The sequence below is a fragment of the Bubalus kerabau genome, chromosome 6 (genome assembly GCF_029407905.1).
Source record: "Bubalus kerabau isolate K-KA32 ecotype Philippines breed swamp buffalo chromosome 6, PCC_UOA_SB_1v2, whole genome shotgun sequence".
NCBI classification, from domain to species: Eukaryota; Metazoa; Chordata; class Mammalia; order Artiodactyla; family Bovidae; genus Bubalus; species Bubalus kerabau.
Genome location: NC_073629.1, coordinates 14,838,379 through 14,853,498, shown reverse-complemented (window position 1 = coordinate 14,853,498; position 15,120 = coordinate 14,838,379). Strand labels below are relative to the sequence as shown.

General features: G+C 49.6%; 1 protein-coding gene across 1 annotated transcript; it reads left to right on the top strand.

The window, feature by feature from the left end:
* Positions 1 to 12,492: 12,492 nt before the first annotated feature.
* Positions 12,493 to 14,804, top strand: HAPLN2 (hyaluronan and proteoglycan link protein 2). The gene is made up of 5 exons (XM_055586796.1): positions 12,493 to 12,580; positions 12,781 to 13,134; positions 13,331 to 13,447; positions 13,591 to 13,773; positions 14,195 to 14,804. Exons 1-5 carry the CDS (start codon positions 12,493 to 12,495, stop codon positions 14,473 to 14,475), a joined length of 1,023 nt encoding a protein of 340 aa, XP_055442771.1. The 3' UTR covers positions 14,476 to 14,804.
* Positions 14,805 to 15,120: the final 316 nt, after the last annotated feature.

The window sequence follows — 15,120 nt, the reverse complement described above, 5'->3', positions numbered from 1 at the left end:
TAGCTATTTCAAAATAATGCTTAAACTGATGCTGTTAAAGTGCTGCACTCAATATGTCAACAATTTTTGAAAACCCAACAGTGGCCACAGGACTGAAAAATATGTTTTCATTCCAATCCCAAAGAAAGGCAACACGGACAAATGTTCAAACTACCATACAATTGTGTTCATTTCCCATGCATGTAAGATTATGTTCAAAATTCTTCAAGCTAGGCTTCACCATTCTGTACCAAGAACTTCCAGATGTACAAGCTGGGTTTAGAAAAGGCAGAAGAACTAGAGATCAAATTGCCAACATTCGTTATATCATAAAGAAAGCAAGAGAATTCGGGAAAAACATCTACTTCTGCTTTACGATGAGAGAGCCTTTGACTGTGTGGATCACAGCTGGAATATTATGCAGACATGGAAAAGAATGAAGTTTTATGTCACGCACTAATAGGAACAGATGCTCACAACATATTATTAGGTTAAAAAAAGCAAAGTAGGGAACAGTTTGTATAATATGATCTCAAATAGATTTTAAAAAGAATATATACCTGATGTATATTTCTATTTATCTGCATTCTTGTAGTTTCTTTACAACTTTCTGGGCATTTACAGAAGAAGCTTAACAATAGTTTAATTGCTCCAGGAGAAGGTAAGAAGAAGGAAGGATTTTGCTTTTCATTTTATTCCTTTGTTGGTAGTTTAATTCTTTTTTATTCTGTTCATGCATTAATTTTGTTGTATTTTGGTGTATGGATGTGAGAGTTGGACTGTGAAGAAAGCTGAGTGCTGAAGAATTGATGCTTTTGAACTGTGGTGTTGGAGAAGACTCTTGAGAGTCCCTTGGACTGCAAGGAGATCCAACCAGTCCATTCTGAAGGAGATCAGTCCTGGGTGTTCACTGGAAGGAATGATGCTAAAGCTGAAACTCCAGTACTTCAGCCACCTCATTCAAAGAGTTGACCCATTGGAAAAGACTCTGATGCTGGGAGGGATTGGGGGCAAGAGGAGAAGGGGACGACAGAGGATGAGATGGCTGGATGGCATCACCGATTTGATGGACATGAATTTGGGTGAACTCCAGGAGATGGTGATGGACAGGGAGGCCTGGCGTGCTGCGATTCATGGGGTCGCAGAGTCGGACACGACTGAGCGACTGGATTGAACTGAACTGAACTGAACTTGGTGATAGAAATAAGCGGAACACTGACTTATATGCGTTCATGGTATTTGTGTTCTTAAGATCAGGTGATCCCTTAGAATCAATCAATCAGTATCTGTGTTTTGATTGATTCTGTTCCCTTTGGCACTTCTTCCCCTTACCAAAGCTAAGGACTAAAATATATTGAGTGCATTATATGACTCAGTTTATTTTTGTCGCTAAGTAGTATCCAACTCTTTTGCGACCCCATGGACTGGAGCCCACCAAGCTCCTCTGTCCATGGGATTTTCCAGGCAAGAATACTGGAGTGGGTTGCCATTTCCTTCTCCAATATGAGTCAGGCTCAGTTCTAATTACTGATGTTGTTATCCTCATTTTCCGATGAAAACAATGAAGAGAAGGTAAGGTGCCTAATGTTATCCATCTAGTGGGTTGCCTGAGATTTATCTCCAGATACTCAAATTCCAGAGCCTGTGAAACTCCAACATTATGCCCTGCCTTTTGGTTAAGCTTGCAGAAATTAAAGAAAGAAGACCTCAATTTTATCTATCTGCTCAGTCAACATTTTCTGAATGCCTCCTATATGCCATGTGAGAAAGCTGTCAAATTTGGGGGAGGCGGTGACTTCCTGGAGGAAGCACAGTGGATGCATCCTGATGTCTCTGATGTAGCTAATGAAATCGAGTTGCTGTACCAGTGGTGGTCCACTGGAGCCGCAGCCTTCGTAGCCTTGACTACAAGGAGGCACTGCAGAGGACTCTTGCTGCGAATGGCCACCTCCTGCTCGTGCCTTTGCTGGTCCTCTGCAGGCTGGTGACACAAAGGAGCCTACTCTCAGAGAGGTTCTGCAAGTGGATCTGCAGCTGGAGGGAAAACAGCCAGAAGTATAGGGAAGCTGAGGAGTGGAAAAACACATTTCTCTAAGTTATTTGTTAACACACATTAAAGATTGGCTTAACTCATTAATGAGGGAACTAGAAGACAAAGGAGCTGCTTTGAAGAGCATTTGAGAAACGGAATTTATATAGTCAATAAGTAAAAGGAATACTGAAATAAGACTGCTAATTTAGATATGATTGGTCAATTTTCCAGGACAATAGAACCAAAATACCTTTGTGGTTAATTTCTCTATTGGGCAATAAAACCTTATTGTTTTAGCAACTTTAGCAAGTTAACCACTAACCATGGTTGTGGTGGTTTAGTCACTAAGTCTTATCCGACTCTTTTAAGACCCCATGGACTGTAGCCCGCCAGGCGCCTCTGTCCATGGCATTTCACAGACAAACATACTGGAATGGGTTGCCACTTCCTTCCCCAGGGGATCTTTCCAACCTAAGGATCAAACCCAAGTCTCCAGCATTGCAGGTGAATTCTTTACCAACTGAGCCTCCAGGGAAGCCTAACCACTAACTATCAGATCAGATCAGATCAGATCAGTCGCTCAGTCGTGTCTGACTCTTTGCGACCCCATGAATCGCAGCACGCCAGGCCTCCCTGTCCATCACCAACTCCCGGAGTTCACTCAGACTCACGTCCATCGAGTCAGCAATGCCATCCAGCCATCTCATCCTCTGTCGTCCCCTTCTCCTCCTGCCCCCAATCCCTCCCAGCATCAGAGGCTTTTCCAATGAGTCAACTCTTTGCATGAGGTGGCCAAAGTACTGGAGTTTCAGCTTTAGCATCATTCCTTCCAAAGAAATCCCAGGGCTGATCTCCTTCAGAATGGACTGGTTGGATCTCCTTGCAGTCCAAGGGACTCTCAAGAGTCTTCTCCAACACCACAGTTCAAAAGCATCAATTCTTTGGCGCTCAGCCTTCTTCACAGTCCAACTCGCACATCCATACATGACCACTGGAAAAACCATAGCCTTGACTAGACGAACCTTTGTTGGCAAAGTAATGTCTCTGCTTTTGAATATGCTATCTAGGTTGGTCATAACTTTCCTTCCAAGGAGTAAGCGTCTTTTAATTTCATGGCTGCAGTCACCATCTGCAGTGATTTTGGAGCCCAGAAAAATAAAGTCTGACACTGTTTCCACTGTTTCCCCATCTATTTCCCATGAAGTGGTGGGACCGGATGCCATGATCTTTGTTTTCTGAATGTTGAGCTTTAAGCCAACTTTTTCACTCTCCACTTTCACTTTCATCAAGAGGCTTTTGAGTTCCTCTTCACTTTCTGCCATAAGGGTGGTGTCATCTGCATATCTGAGGTTATTGATATTTCTCCCGGCAATCTTGATTCCAGTTTGTGTTTCTTCCAGTCCAGCATTTCTCATGAGGTACTCTGCATATAAGTTAAATAAACAGGGTGACGATATACAGCCTTGACGAACCCCTTTTCCTATTTGGAACCAGTCTGTTGTTCCATGTCCAGTTCTAGCTGTTGCTTCCTGACCTGCATACAAATTTCTCAAGAGGCAGATCAAGTGGTCTGGTATTCCCACCTCTTTCAGAATTTTCCACAGTTTATTGTGATCCACACAGTCAAAGGCTTTGGCATAGTCAATAAAGCAGAAATAGATGTTTTTCTCGAACTCTCTTGCTTTTTCTATGATCCAGGACTGTAAATGTTTTATCTTTTTTGATTGTAGATTATTTATCAAATACACTTCAACAGCAAAGTCACAATCTCCAAGAGAACCAGTTGAGTGTTAAGCAAGCTTTTAAACAGTCCACCAGAGCGACACCAAAAAAACCCCAAGCTAACAAAAACCCCAATAATCAAAATGACTCTGGGCAACCCTATGAACTGTGCCCGCCAAGGTCGTCTGTCCATGGTATTCTCCAGGCAAGAATACTGGAGTGGGTTGCCATGCCCTCCTCCAGGGGATCTTCCTGATCCAGGAACCGAACCCACGCCTCTTATGTCTCCTGAAATGGCAGGAGGGTTCTTTACCACTAGCACCACCTGGGAAGCCCTAATAATCAAAACAAAACAAAACAAAAAGAAGCAATCCTCATTTTACCTCTTCTAAGTTTGGAGGAATTATTCTTCTATAGAAGGGAAGAACTCATCTAACTCTGGAGATGAGCTACCTGGGTTACTTACTAACAATTTAGTAACTTTCTCTAGATATTGATTTCTTCATCCATAAAATGGGAATGATACTTTGAGAGTATTTGTATCTGGCAGTGACAGAATGTAAAGCAATAATTTGGTGCTTGCTTTTGTATATTTGTTTTTTATTTTTGGCTGTGCTGAGGCTTCGTTGCTGCATGCAGGCTTTCTTTAGTTGTGAGTGGGGGCTACTCTTTGTTGCACTGCACTGGGTTCTCACTGCAGGGGCTCCCGTAGTTGCAGCTCGCTGGCCCTAGAGCGCAACCTCCATAGTTGGGGCACATGGACTTTGGTGCCCCGCAGCATGTGGGATCTTCCCGACCAGAGATCAAACCTGTGTCCCCTGCATTGGCAGGCAGATTCTTAACCACTGAACCACCAGGGAAGTCCAGGGACCTAACTTTTTAAAATTATTCACATTTGGGTCTGAGAACGGTTGATTAATACCTGCAAAACTTCTTACTTCTGGGCTTAAATTTGAGCCACATGAGACTGAGAGTGAGACTGTCTACAAAATCGAGTTAGATCCTGCCAAGGCTGGCTTGAAGGAGGACAGAAGCAGGAATTTGAGAGAGCAGGCCTGAGGCCTGGGGGCATGAGAAGGGATGATAAAAATGAGGCCTCGGGAGCTCAAGGAATTCGTTCGCAGAGGTCAAAACCACAATTTTTAAAAAAATGTATTTTATTGAAGTAGAGTTGATTTACAATGTTGTATTAATTTCTGCTGTACAGCAAAGTGGCTCAGTTGCACATATATGTACATTCTTTACCATATTCTTTTCCACTATGGGTTATCACCGGCTGTTGAATATAGTTCCCTGTGCTACACAGTAGGGCTTTGTGGTTTATCTGTCCTACATGTAACAGTTTGCATCTACTAACACCAAACTCCCAATCCTTCCCTCCCCAGCCCTCCTCCCCCTTGGCAACCACAAATCTATTCTCTATATCCATGAGTCTACTTCTCTTTCATAGATAAGTTCATTTGTGTCCTATTTTAGACTTCACATATGGTATTTGTCTTTCGCTTTCTGACTTCACTTAGTTTGATAATCTCTATGTTCATCTATGTTGCTGCAAATGGCATTATTTCATTCTTTTTATGGCTGGGTAATATTCCATTGTACATATGTAACACACCTTCATCTGTTCATCTGTAGATGGACATTTAGGTTGCTTCTTTGTCTTGGCTATTGTGAACAGTGCTACAGTGAACATTCTCAAATTATAGTTTTCTCTGGATATTTGCCCAGGAGTGGGATTGCTGGATCATTTGGCAACTCTAGTTTTAGTTTTTTGAGGAATCTCCATAGTGTTTTCCATAGTGGCTGCACCACAGAAATACAATTTAAATGGCCCACTTGGACTTTCCTGGTGGTCCAGTGGCTAAGACTCCTCACTCCCAATGCAGGGGGCCCAGGTTCAATCCCTGCTCCAAGAACTAGATCCTACATGCTGCAGCGAAAGATCTTGCATGTCACAGTGAAGATCGAGGATCCTGAGTGGCACAACTAAGACTCAGCACAGCCAGAGGAGAAGGCCCACCTGAGTATAGCCACGAAGTGACTGTGACAAAGAGAACGGGTAGGTAACGTGGCTGCTGCTGCTGCTGAGTCGCTTCAGTCGTGTCCGACTCTGTGCGACCCCATAGACGGCAGCCCACCAGGCTCCCCCGTCCCTGGGACTCTCCAGACAAGAACACTGGAGCGGGTTGCCATTTCCTTCTCCAATGCATGAAAGTGAAAAGTGAAAGGGAAGTCACTCAGTCGTGTCCGACTCTAGCGACCCCATGGACTGCAGCCTACCAGGCTCCTCCGTCCACAGGATTTTCCAGGCAAAAGTACTGGAGTGGGGTGCCATTGCCTTCTCCGAGGTAACATGGTTAGTGATATGTAAGATATAAATCTTAGTAACCATGAAAATAGCTTCTAGATATTTTTTGTTGTTCTCTGCACGTTCCATCATTTTATTTTACCCTCATCTACCTCTGAGGCTGGAGAAAGAAATGGCAACCCACTCCAATATTCTTGCCTGGGAAATCCCAAGGACAGAGGAACCTGGCAGGCTACAGTCCATGAGGTCACTAAGAGCCAAGCGCAACTTAGCAACTGAGCATGCACCTCTAACACAGGAGAGGTGTTAGTTCACTAGACTGAGCACTTCATAAGGTCAAGACCTTCATAAGTCCATTTACTGAGTTGCTCAAACAGTTCTCTATATCCTGAAGCCCTTCAGAAAAGAGGGGTTTCAGAAAAGCCCTACTCTGGCCCCACCCCTGCCCACCCCACCTTAAGGATGGAGGTGGTTGACAAGCCTGAGCATTTGCCAGGTTGAGATGAGGACAAGACATCCCCATTGCCGTCTTCCAATATCTTTTAGAGTCAGCCAGCTGCTCCCTCTGGACATCTTCACTTTTAATTTCTAGGTTCTGGTCAGGACTGAAGTGGGCTTTGTGGGGTCCGCTTCTCAAAAGCCCAAAATCAAGGGGCTGAAGTGACAGGGAACAGGGCTGGCAGCCTGAGATGAGGCACAATCAGGGCTCCACGTGGCATCTGAGGCGTGGTGGTGATCTCTTCCTATTCTCCACAGAGACGGAAATAGAGTAAGATAGAAATATAGAGAGGGACACCCCCACTGTTTAGACAGACCCTAGCCCCACGAGGGGCCCCCCGTTCTTGAAGGGTGTGGCTAGTGCAAGGATGAGTGGGTCTAATGGGTCTCAGCTCTTTCCCATCTTGTCCTCCCCTTTTCTAACCCTTTTCTAACTTGAACCAACTGTTGAAACAATGAACATCATTCATAACGTGCCTTTCACTTGGTAGAAGGCTGCTCCATCACCCTCACACCAGCCAGCCCCTTTGGGCAGGTGTGGTGCCCATTTGACAGTTACAGAGACTGAAGCTCCAGGAGGCTGGCAGAGCCTCATAGGAAGTCAGCATCTGGAGAAGGATTCCTGATTCATGGTCCAGAGTTTTTCCCATTAGGCCACGTGGCCTCATGCCCCCTTCAGATTGGCAGGTCCCCTGCAAGGGCAGGGACCACATCTTCCCCTTCCTTCCCACCCTTGACTCTAACCCCAGTACAAACACTGTTCAGAGTATGCTGAGGAGTCCTGAGAGGAAAACATGTCTTTCCACAAGGCTGCGTCCCCCAGGTTTACCCCCCACAACATCCTGTGGTGTGGCCAGGATCCAGCCCCATAAGAGGCTTGAGCCTGGGTTAGGAAAAAAGGGAGGCCTGGGGCTCCCAGGCAGGAGGACAAGGGTGAGAGCCGCCAGAGAAGGGGCATGAGACTGCCCTGCAACGTCTGCCGAAGACAGTGCTGCAGGATGACAGGGAGGTGGGCAAGCGGTTGGGTGTGAGTGTAAACTCTATTGGGAGGAGAGGGAAGTCCCGCCAGGCACACCTGGTCCCTCTCTGCTATGCCCTCTGAAGTACCATTTTGCCAACTCCTCCAGTCCTCCATGCAACAATCCCGTAGAAAACTGGGCCCCTGCTTGCCATCACCAAAGATCCAGCAAATTGGTCAGCTGAATGAGCCTGGAAGGCGGAGGCTGACCCTGGGGTGTCAGGAAAAGAGGTGTTGGAACTCCAGGCTCATCCCAGATGATTCCACTTCATCCTGGTTGGTAAGCAGTGAGAATGGCAAAGGCCTGTCCTCAGAAGATGCTAGAAAAGATGCCATCTCAAGCCTGAGCAATCTTACCCCATTCTTATCTCACAGTGTCTTTCGGGAGAACTGAGAATGAGCGTGACCTTGAGCAAACTAAACACAGTTTGGTTACTCAGGGTATATTTATTCCTGGTCTGTTCCTGTCTCATTCCATACTCAAAGGATTCTTTGGCATCTATCACAGTTCTAACCCTCCCTCCTTGCCCAACTCAGCCTTTTACGAATTTATACACCAGAGACTTCCAAACCACGACTCAGAAGCGGTGGGAGAAAGAGGTGAGCTGGAGAATAGGAGCACAACCACTGGCTGTGGAGCCTTTTTATGCTCCCTCTCTGCGGGAGGCTGTTTGTGTTGGGCTGAAGCCAATCAGATGCACGGGATCAGGGTGTCCTGGCAGAGGAGACAGGCAGCTATTTGTCTCTTCTCATCTGTCCCTTTCTCTGGGAAGAAGAGGGAAGAGTTTAGGAAGAGATGGAGGAATGAGATAAGACAATCAATCCAGTTCCTAAAGAGCAACATCCTGGTGGGCACCATGCTGTCAAATATGGCCCCAGGGGAGACCTTGTAGCTGGGGGGCTGACTCCAAAGGTTGAAGAAAGGAATGGAAGAGGAATCAGCTGGAGAAGAACATTCTAGGCTTGAGTCAACAACTGCATTGTGTGGTCTTGGACAAGTCACTTTCCAATGAAATTAAATGAGGACGCTAATGATCCCAAGGTCCCCTCCAGTTTTGAAAGTGTAGGATTAGTCATTTGAAGCCACTGATGTTGGGTGGCAGAGGAAAAAGAAGGCCAAGAGGCCATTTGAAGCTTGAACCTTTTCAAAGTGGCTATTTACAGAGAGAGTGCTCCCTTTGCATCGATAGCATACAAAAAAGAAATGGGCTATTCTGGGTGTTAGAGAGATTCTATGTCTTGACCTGAGCCTGGGTAGTTCCAGGGTATGTACACATGTCAAAATTATTGAGCTGTACACTTATGATCTGCACTTTGCTGTATGTAAATTCTATCTCAATAGGTTTTAAAAATGAGCTTAAGCTCTAGTAGGAGTTTAGACTTCAGAAAGAACTTCCTAATAAGGGGAATTTTAGAGAAGTGAATCTCTACTCAGGGAAGTTAAGGATCTCCCTTCTCTTGAGAGCTTCATCCATCTGCTGAAGGAGGAAGGGGGAACGAGGGAACAAATAAAATGACCTTTCTGAGAGCTTTCCAAAGTCCTTCCATCCTCAGAAATTCCTGAGTCCTTCCCAGAGACAGAAAAATTTTCCTTACTCTCTAATTTCCATCCTCTCCTATTGCAATGCTAACTAGTCACTCTGCCCTCCTTGGCACCCAGCCACCTCCCTGGCCTTACCCCAAATCTCTTTCGAGACTTGAAGCTTGAGTATTAAGGCAGATCCCATTTCAACCTTCTCACCAACTTTCTCTCTCCCCATTTTCTTCTCCTTGGGGATGTCAGTTCCTGTTCTGAACCCGCCCCTACCCGGGCCCTTTTTCCGGTGGTGTGTGCCAGCCGGTCCTGCATCCCACATCCCCAGCTGTTGACATTTCGTTGCCATTACCCAGAGGATAAAGAAAGGGCCCCTGTTATCCAACAATAGGGGAAAAGAAGGAGACAATGGGAAATTGTGCTTCCGATGGGGAGGGGACAGAGAAGGAAAGGACAGACAGAGGGGGCTGGACAGAAGGGGTCAGGTTTCTTGAAGCAAGTGGAGGTCCTGGAAGTCTGGTTCCCACCTTGACAGCCTCTACCCATAGGCAATGCGCACCCAGGCCGGAGGGCAGAGGTGAGGACTCTGTTGGGGGAGGGAGAGGGGTGCTGCTTAGAGGAGGATCATGTAGAAAAGCAGAGGCAGCTGGAACTCGACACATAGATCTTTGAACCTCATTTGTAATTCATCCGCCTGCCCAGCAGTCCAACATCCTTATACCCACCAATCAATCTATCCCTTCTCTGGTCCAAGAGCATCTAGAAGAAACGAGGCACCCCACTGTCTGCAACATTTCAGGCAATCATTCCTGGGTTGCCTCCTTCACTCCATCCCTCTTCGTGGGTTCCCGTTTCATGCTGTGTCTTCCCCTGGGCCCAGGGCAGTGAGTACCACAGACGCAGTGCCCTGTCACAAAGCTGGATCTGAGTCACTTGACGTGGCTTAGTGGAATGATGAGTGGGGGAGTTTCTGGTACCTTGGCTTCTTTGAACTCAGGGCAGAAGCATTTCCTCAAAGGTGGAAAAGGAGAGACCACACTGATCAGGGGCCCAAGTCCTGAGGCTCTTAAGTGCTTGGACCTCCCCAGACCCAGGCAACTCCTTCACCTGGAAACTCTTTCTCCAGCAGGACCAAAAGCTGCCAATCACTGCACCTGCCATCTCTGTGAAGAGGCCCACTTCTAACAGGTCAGTGTCAAAGTATCTTACAGCATATTATTGATCAGAATGTTCATAAAATAATTATCAGAGAAATGATTTTGTATTATATCTAAAAGTATCCCATAAAATTTTTGAATATTTCTCTTAAATAAAGCTTTATAAGTGAAAAGAAAAAGGGAGTAGGCACTGGAGCTGTTGGCCACTCTCTCATTCTCTGTAAGGAATGTGTGCGCCTGCTTTGAGACACAGAAATACAGTCCAGTGACTGAGAGCTTGAACCTCATGTTAAGCCTGGATCCAAGTCCCAGCAAATCCCTCCCCTTAACAGCTGTGTGACCTCATTCAAGAATCCTGACATGGCAGCTCCTTCAAGCATGTATAATTGGGATTCATAACCATTCCCAACTCATAGGATTGCTAAGGGGAGTAAATATAAAAGTGTACTTGAAAAGTGCTTAGAGCAGTTTCAGGCACATTTAACTTTCATGTGTTGGTGCTGGCTGTGGTTACTATGGATCCCTCAGCTGATCTCAGTTCCCACTCTCTCTTACCAGTTCCCACTGTCTCAACCAGGTGCTTACCAGGTTGTCCTGTACAGGAGACATGTTCTCTCACTGACTTCCCTGTCGCAGATGCTTTTCTTCTTAACCACTGGGAAGTCCTTTCTGCACCTAACCTCTGTCTCCTGCCGCATACTCAGCTCTGACCTTCATCTGCAGGAAGATGGAGCTTGGCTCCTTAGCCTTCAGAGTCCTCCTCCAAGTTTCCTTCCTCTTGCCATGTCTCTGCTCTTCTTCCCAAAAGTCCTTCATGTGAGCTCATTCATTAACACACATATTTATTTAGCACTGACTGTGTGCCAGAAACTATGCCGGCAGTTGCAGATAACAACTAGCATGTACATAGCACTTATCCATAGATATCAGGACCTATTTAAGCATTTCATGTATGTTACTTCATCTAACTCCACAACTACTCAGTGAGGTAGACATGCTACTGTCTCCAGCATTTTACTGATGAGGACATTGACGCAGATAGAGGTTAAGCAACTTGTTCAAAGGAAGTAGAGGAATCAGATCTTAAAAAGGGATAAAACTAGGTTAAGGGGTCTTTAGCCCAATTATTTTTAAAAAATGGCCAAGGTGATAAAGAATAGATAAGATAAAGAAGGGGGGAAATCAACTACTGAAATAACTGTGTTCAAAATAATTTTTAGTAGCTTTATAATTTCATACTTTATAACTTTATAATTACTGGAAAGCTCACTGATGTAGTCTACATATGCATATGCATTTAACTTTCAAATTCACACTGCTAATTTAGCTGCTAATAGAAATACTTCTAAGGGGAAAAGTTCTGAGTCCAGAGCAGTAGGAAAGCCAGAGTGGTAGATCACAGTGCATTGCAGTGTGATGAAGTGGGAGCGAGAGGAAAGGTTTCCCAGAGGAGGTGAGGCCCAAACTGATTGCCTGTAAGAAGAAGGTGAGGGTGAACTCGGACTGTGTTGGAGCCAGAACATGTCTGGAGCATAGTGCCGAGGGCACAGGTGGTGAGGAGTGGGGTAGGGGGGCAATGCTGGAGGTGCCCTGAGAGGCTGGATCACAGAGAGCCTTGGAAGTTGGGTTAGGACACTGGATTTGATCCTCATTGGCAACGAGGAGTCACTGCTTTAAGCAGGAGAGTGACAAGATCATATTTACTCTGGCTTCAGATGGAGAATGGGTGTTGGCTGAAGATAGAGGCCAGAGATGGCAATCCAGAAGGGAAGACCTGGGAAGTAGTGCTTGTCCTGAAAATGGATAGGTAGAGGAGGCTCAGTCAGGACCTGCTGACTGAAGGGACAAGAGAGGAAAAAGGATGAGCCCAGGAGTCCTGGGTCGGGGGGAGCGTGGGGGTGGGGAGGAGACTTTGTCACTGCCCCTTCCCCATCACCATCCTTTGCTAACAATTTCAGCCCCTTTATCTGCTGCCCTGGCTTCCAGCTGAACAGTCTCCTCTGAGGAATCCCGATGGGAGTTCATCATCTCCCCACCCCATTTCCTTAGTGCTAAAGTGAAAGAGAAGTCGTTCAGTCATGTCCTACTCTTCGCGACCCCATGGACTGTAGCCTACCAGGCTCCTCCGCCCATGGGATTTTCCAGGCAAGAGTACTGGAGTGGGTTGCCATTTGCCTTCTCTGAGGAAGGAGAGTGCTAAGGAATGCCCAACCTTGTGCCCCACAGACTGGGCTGACTCCCATCATGCAAGGCAGGATCAGCCTCCACACTCTCTGCCACTTCCTTCTCCCTTGGGCCTTCACCACCTTCCACAGAGCCCTGGGGAGCCAAGGTAAGACCTTAATTCGGCCCAGAATCTGGAGAACAGTGGTGGGGAAAGTGGGAAGGGTTGTTGGAGGTCCTCAGGGACTGAGTCATTTCTGAGTGAGCAATGGAGAGAGGTTTGGGGGGGTCTGGGGAATGCTGGCTTTGGACAGGCACTTGGGCAGTGGGGGTCAGGGGGTTCCTGCCACTGTGGCCCCCTCTGCTCAGCACCCCACCCTGGCCCCCACTACCTCCTGCCTCCCATCCACGAGGTCATTCACTCTCGTCGTGGGGCCACGACCACGCTGCCCTGCGTCCTGGGCGCCCCGCCTCCCAGCTACAAGGTGCGCTGGAGCAAAGTGGAGCCCGGGGAACTCCGGGAAACGCCCATCCTCATCACCAACGGACTGCATGCCCGGGGCTACGGGCCCCTGGGGGGGCGCGCCAGGATGCGAAGAGGGCATCGGCTGGACGCCTCCCTGGTCATCGCGGGCGTGCGCTTGGAAGACGAGGGCCGGTACCGCTGTGAGCTCATCAACGGCATCGAGGACGAGAGCGTGGCGCTGACCTTGCGCCTGGAGGGTGAGGCCCTTCGGTTGCTGCCGCTTTCCTCTCTGGCGGTGGTTCGGCCGTCTCTTCTCAGGTCTCCCGGGGCTCCTCTCCAGCCTCTCCCCTTCCCTGCTCCCGGAGCCCCCAGCCCTTTCTCCTAGGTTGCACCGCCCTTCCTTCCCCCCTCCTTCTGCCGGCCCTCTCCAGGCTGTCTGCCCCCCACTCCCAGGTGTGGTGTTTCCGTACCAGCCCAGCCGGGGCCGGTACCAGTTCAATTACTACGAGGCGAAGCAGGCGTGCGAGGAGCAGGACGGACGTCTGGCCACCTACGCCCAGCTGTACCAGGGTGAGTGGCCGAGCCCGGGTACCGCCCAGGCTCCCTCCGGGCTGTCGCCTGGACCCCAGGGGAGGCAAACTCCGGGTTTGGCTCCCGCCTGTGACGCGTTTGATCCCGCTACCCCTTTTCCTTCCCCCGCCATCTCCCGCCAGCGTGGACCGAGGGTCTGGACTGGTGCAACGCGGGCTGGCTGCTCGAGGGCTCCGTGCGTTACCCTGTCCTTACGGCGCGCGCGCCCTGCGGTGGCCGAGGTCGGCCCGGGATCCGCAGCTACGGGCCCCGCGACCGGAAGCGCGACCGCTACGACGCCTTCTGCTTCACCTCCGCGCTGTCAGGTAAGGGGCGGGGCGAGCCATCTTCCGCGTTCGGAGCGGCCCGGGCCTGTCCTGCACGCGACAGAGGAGGATCCGACCTGAGAATGGGGGGGGGGGGGGAGGGGCCGCGGGGGGCGGGGCCAGAACTCGGGCCTCAAGAATGCGGCGGGGAAGGTAGAAGGCTAGAGGCTTGAGGTTACAGGCCAACTCCTTTGAAGGCCTCGCCCCTCCGTCGCTCTGCCTACCCAGCCTCCAGCCTGTCTTTTACAACCTCACCTGCACCCCCATTCTCTATACTCCCACTCCTCCTACCCAGGCTCGGACCCACCGATCCACACCTGCCCCTCTCCCCCACCCCGACTCTGCCCCCTCGGAGTCTGAATTCCACCATGCCCCGGCCGGCCCTGCCCTCGGTCAGTCGGTGACCTGCTTCGGTTCCCAGGTCACGTGTTCTTCGTGCCCGGGCGGCTGACGCTGTCTGAAGCCCACGCGGCCTGCCGGCGGCGCGGGGCCATGGTGGCCAAGGTCGGGCACCTCTATGCCGCCTGGAAGTTCTCCGGGCTGGACCAATGCGACGGCGGCTGGCTGGCGGACGGCAGCGTGCGCTTCCCCATCACGACGCCTCGGCCGCGCTGCGGGGGCCTCCCGGATCCCGGAGTGCGCAGCTTTGGCTTCCCTAGACCCCAGCAGGCGGACTATGGGACCTACTGCTACTCCGAATAGGGGCCCACCGCACCCCCTCCAGCGCGCGCGACAAAGCCTGGGAGTCGTGGCGGGGGTCTCTCGCCACTTTCCCGAGAGCCTCCGCTTCCATCGGACGAGGAGCAGCTCCTCCTGACCCGCCTTCTCGACCGAAGGCTGCGGGCCAAGGATCCCGGCTGGCCCGGCGTCGGGGAGGGGAAGTGGTGGCACCCCGGGTGGTAGTGCGCAGCTACGAACCTCTGACCCGAGGCGGTTCGCGCCCCACCCCCACCCCGCAGCAGACGACGCAGCCACGGCTAGGTGACGGGAGAGGCGTCCAAGGGGCATTAACTGACTTCTATCCGGCAATAAAAATAACCTGAGGACTTTTTGTGTTGGGTGAAGCTGTCAGCGAGGCGTGGGGCTGGGGATGCGGGGGTTGAGGGGGATCACGTTGGATCCAGCGTGCTGAGCCAGCGCCTCGGAATACAGAGGAAAAGGAGGGGCTACTGCCCCTGAGGTATGAGGCTACAAGAGAGTCGGGATTTCGAGGTGCTGTGCTGTGCTCATTCGCCTCAATCGTGTCCGACTCTTTGCGACCCCATGATCTGTAGCCTGCCAGTCTCCTCCGTCCACGGGATTTTCAAGGCAAGAATACAGGAGTGGGTTGCCATTTCCTCCTCCAGA

Excerpts from the sequence above, each read along its gene's own strand:
- HAPLN2 (XM_055586796.1), top strand. The coding sequence starts at position 12,493 with ATGCAAGGCAGGATCAGCCTCCACACTCTCTGCCACTTCCTTCTCCCT. Across the intron at positions 12,581-12,780 it reads CAGAGCCCTGGGGAGCCAAG|CACCCCACCCTGGCCCCCAC; the intron begins GTAAGACCTTAA and ends CCCTCTGCTCAG. Across the intron at positions 13,448-13,590 it reads CTACGCCCAGCTGTACCAGG|CGTGGACCGAGGGTCTGGAC; the intron begins GTGAGTGGCCGA and ends ATCTCCCGCCAG.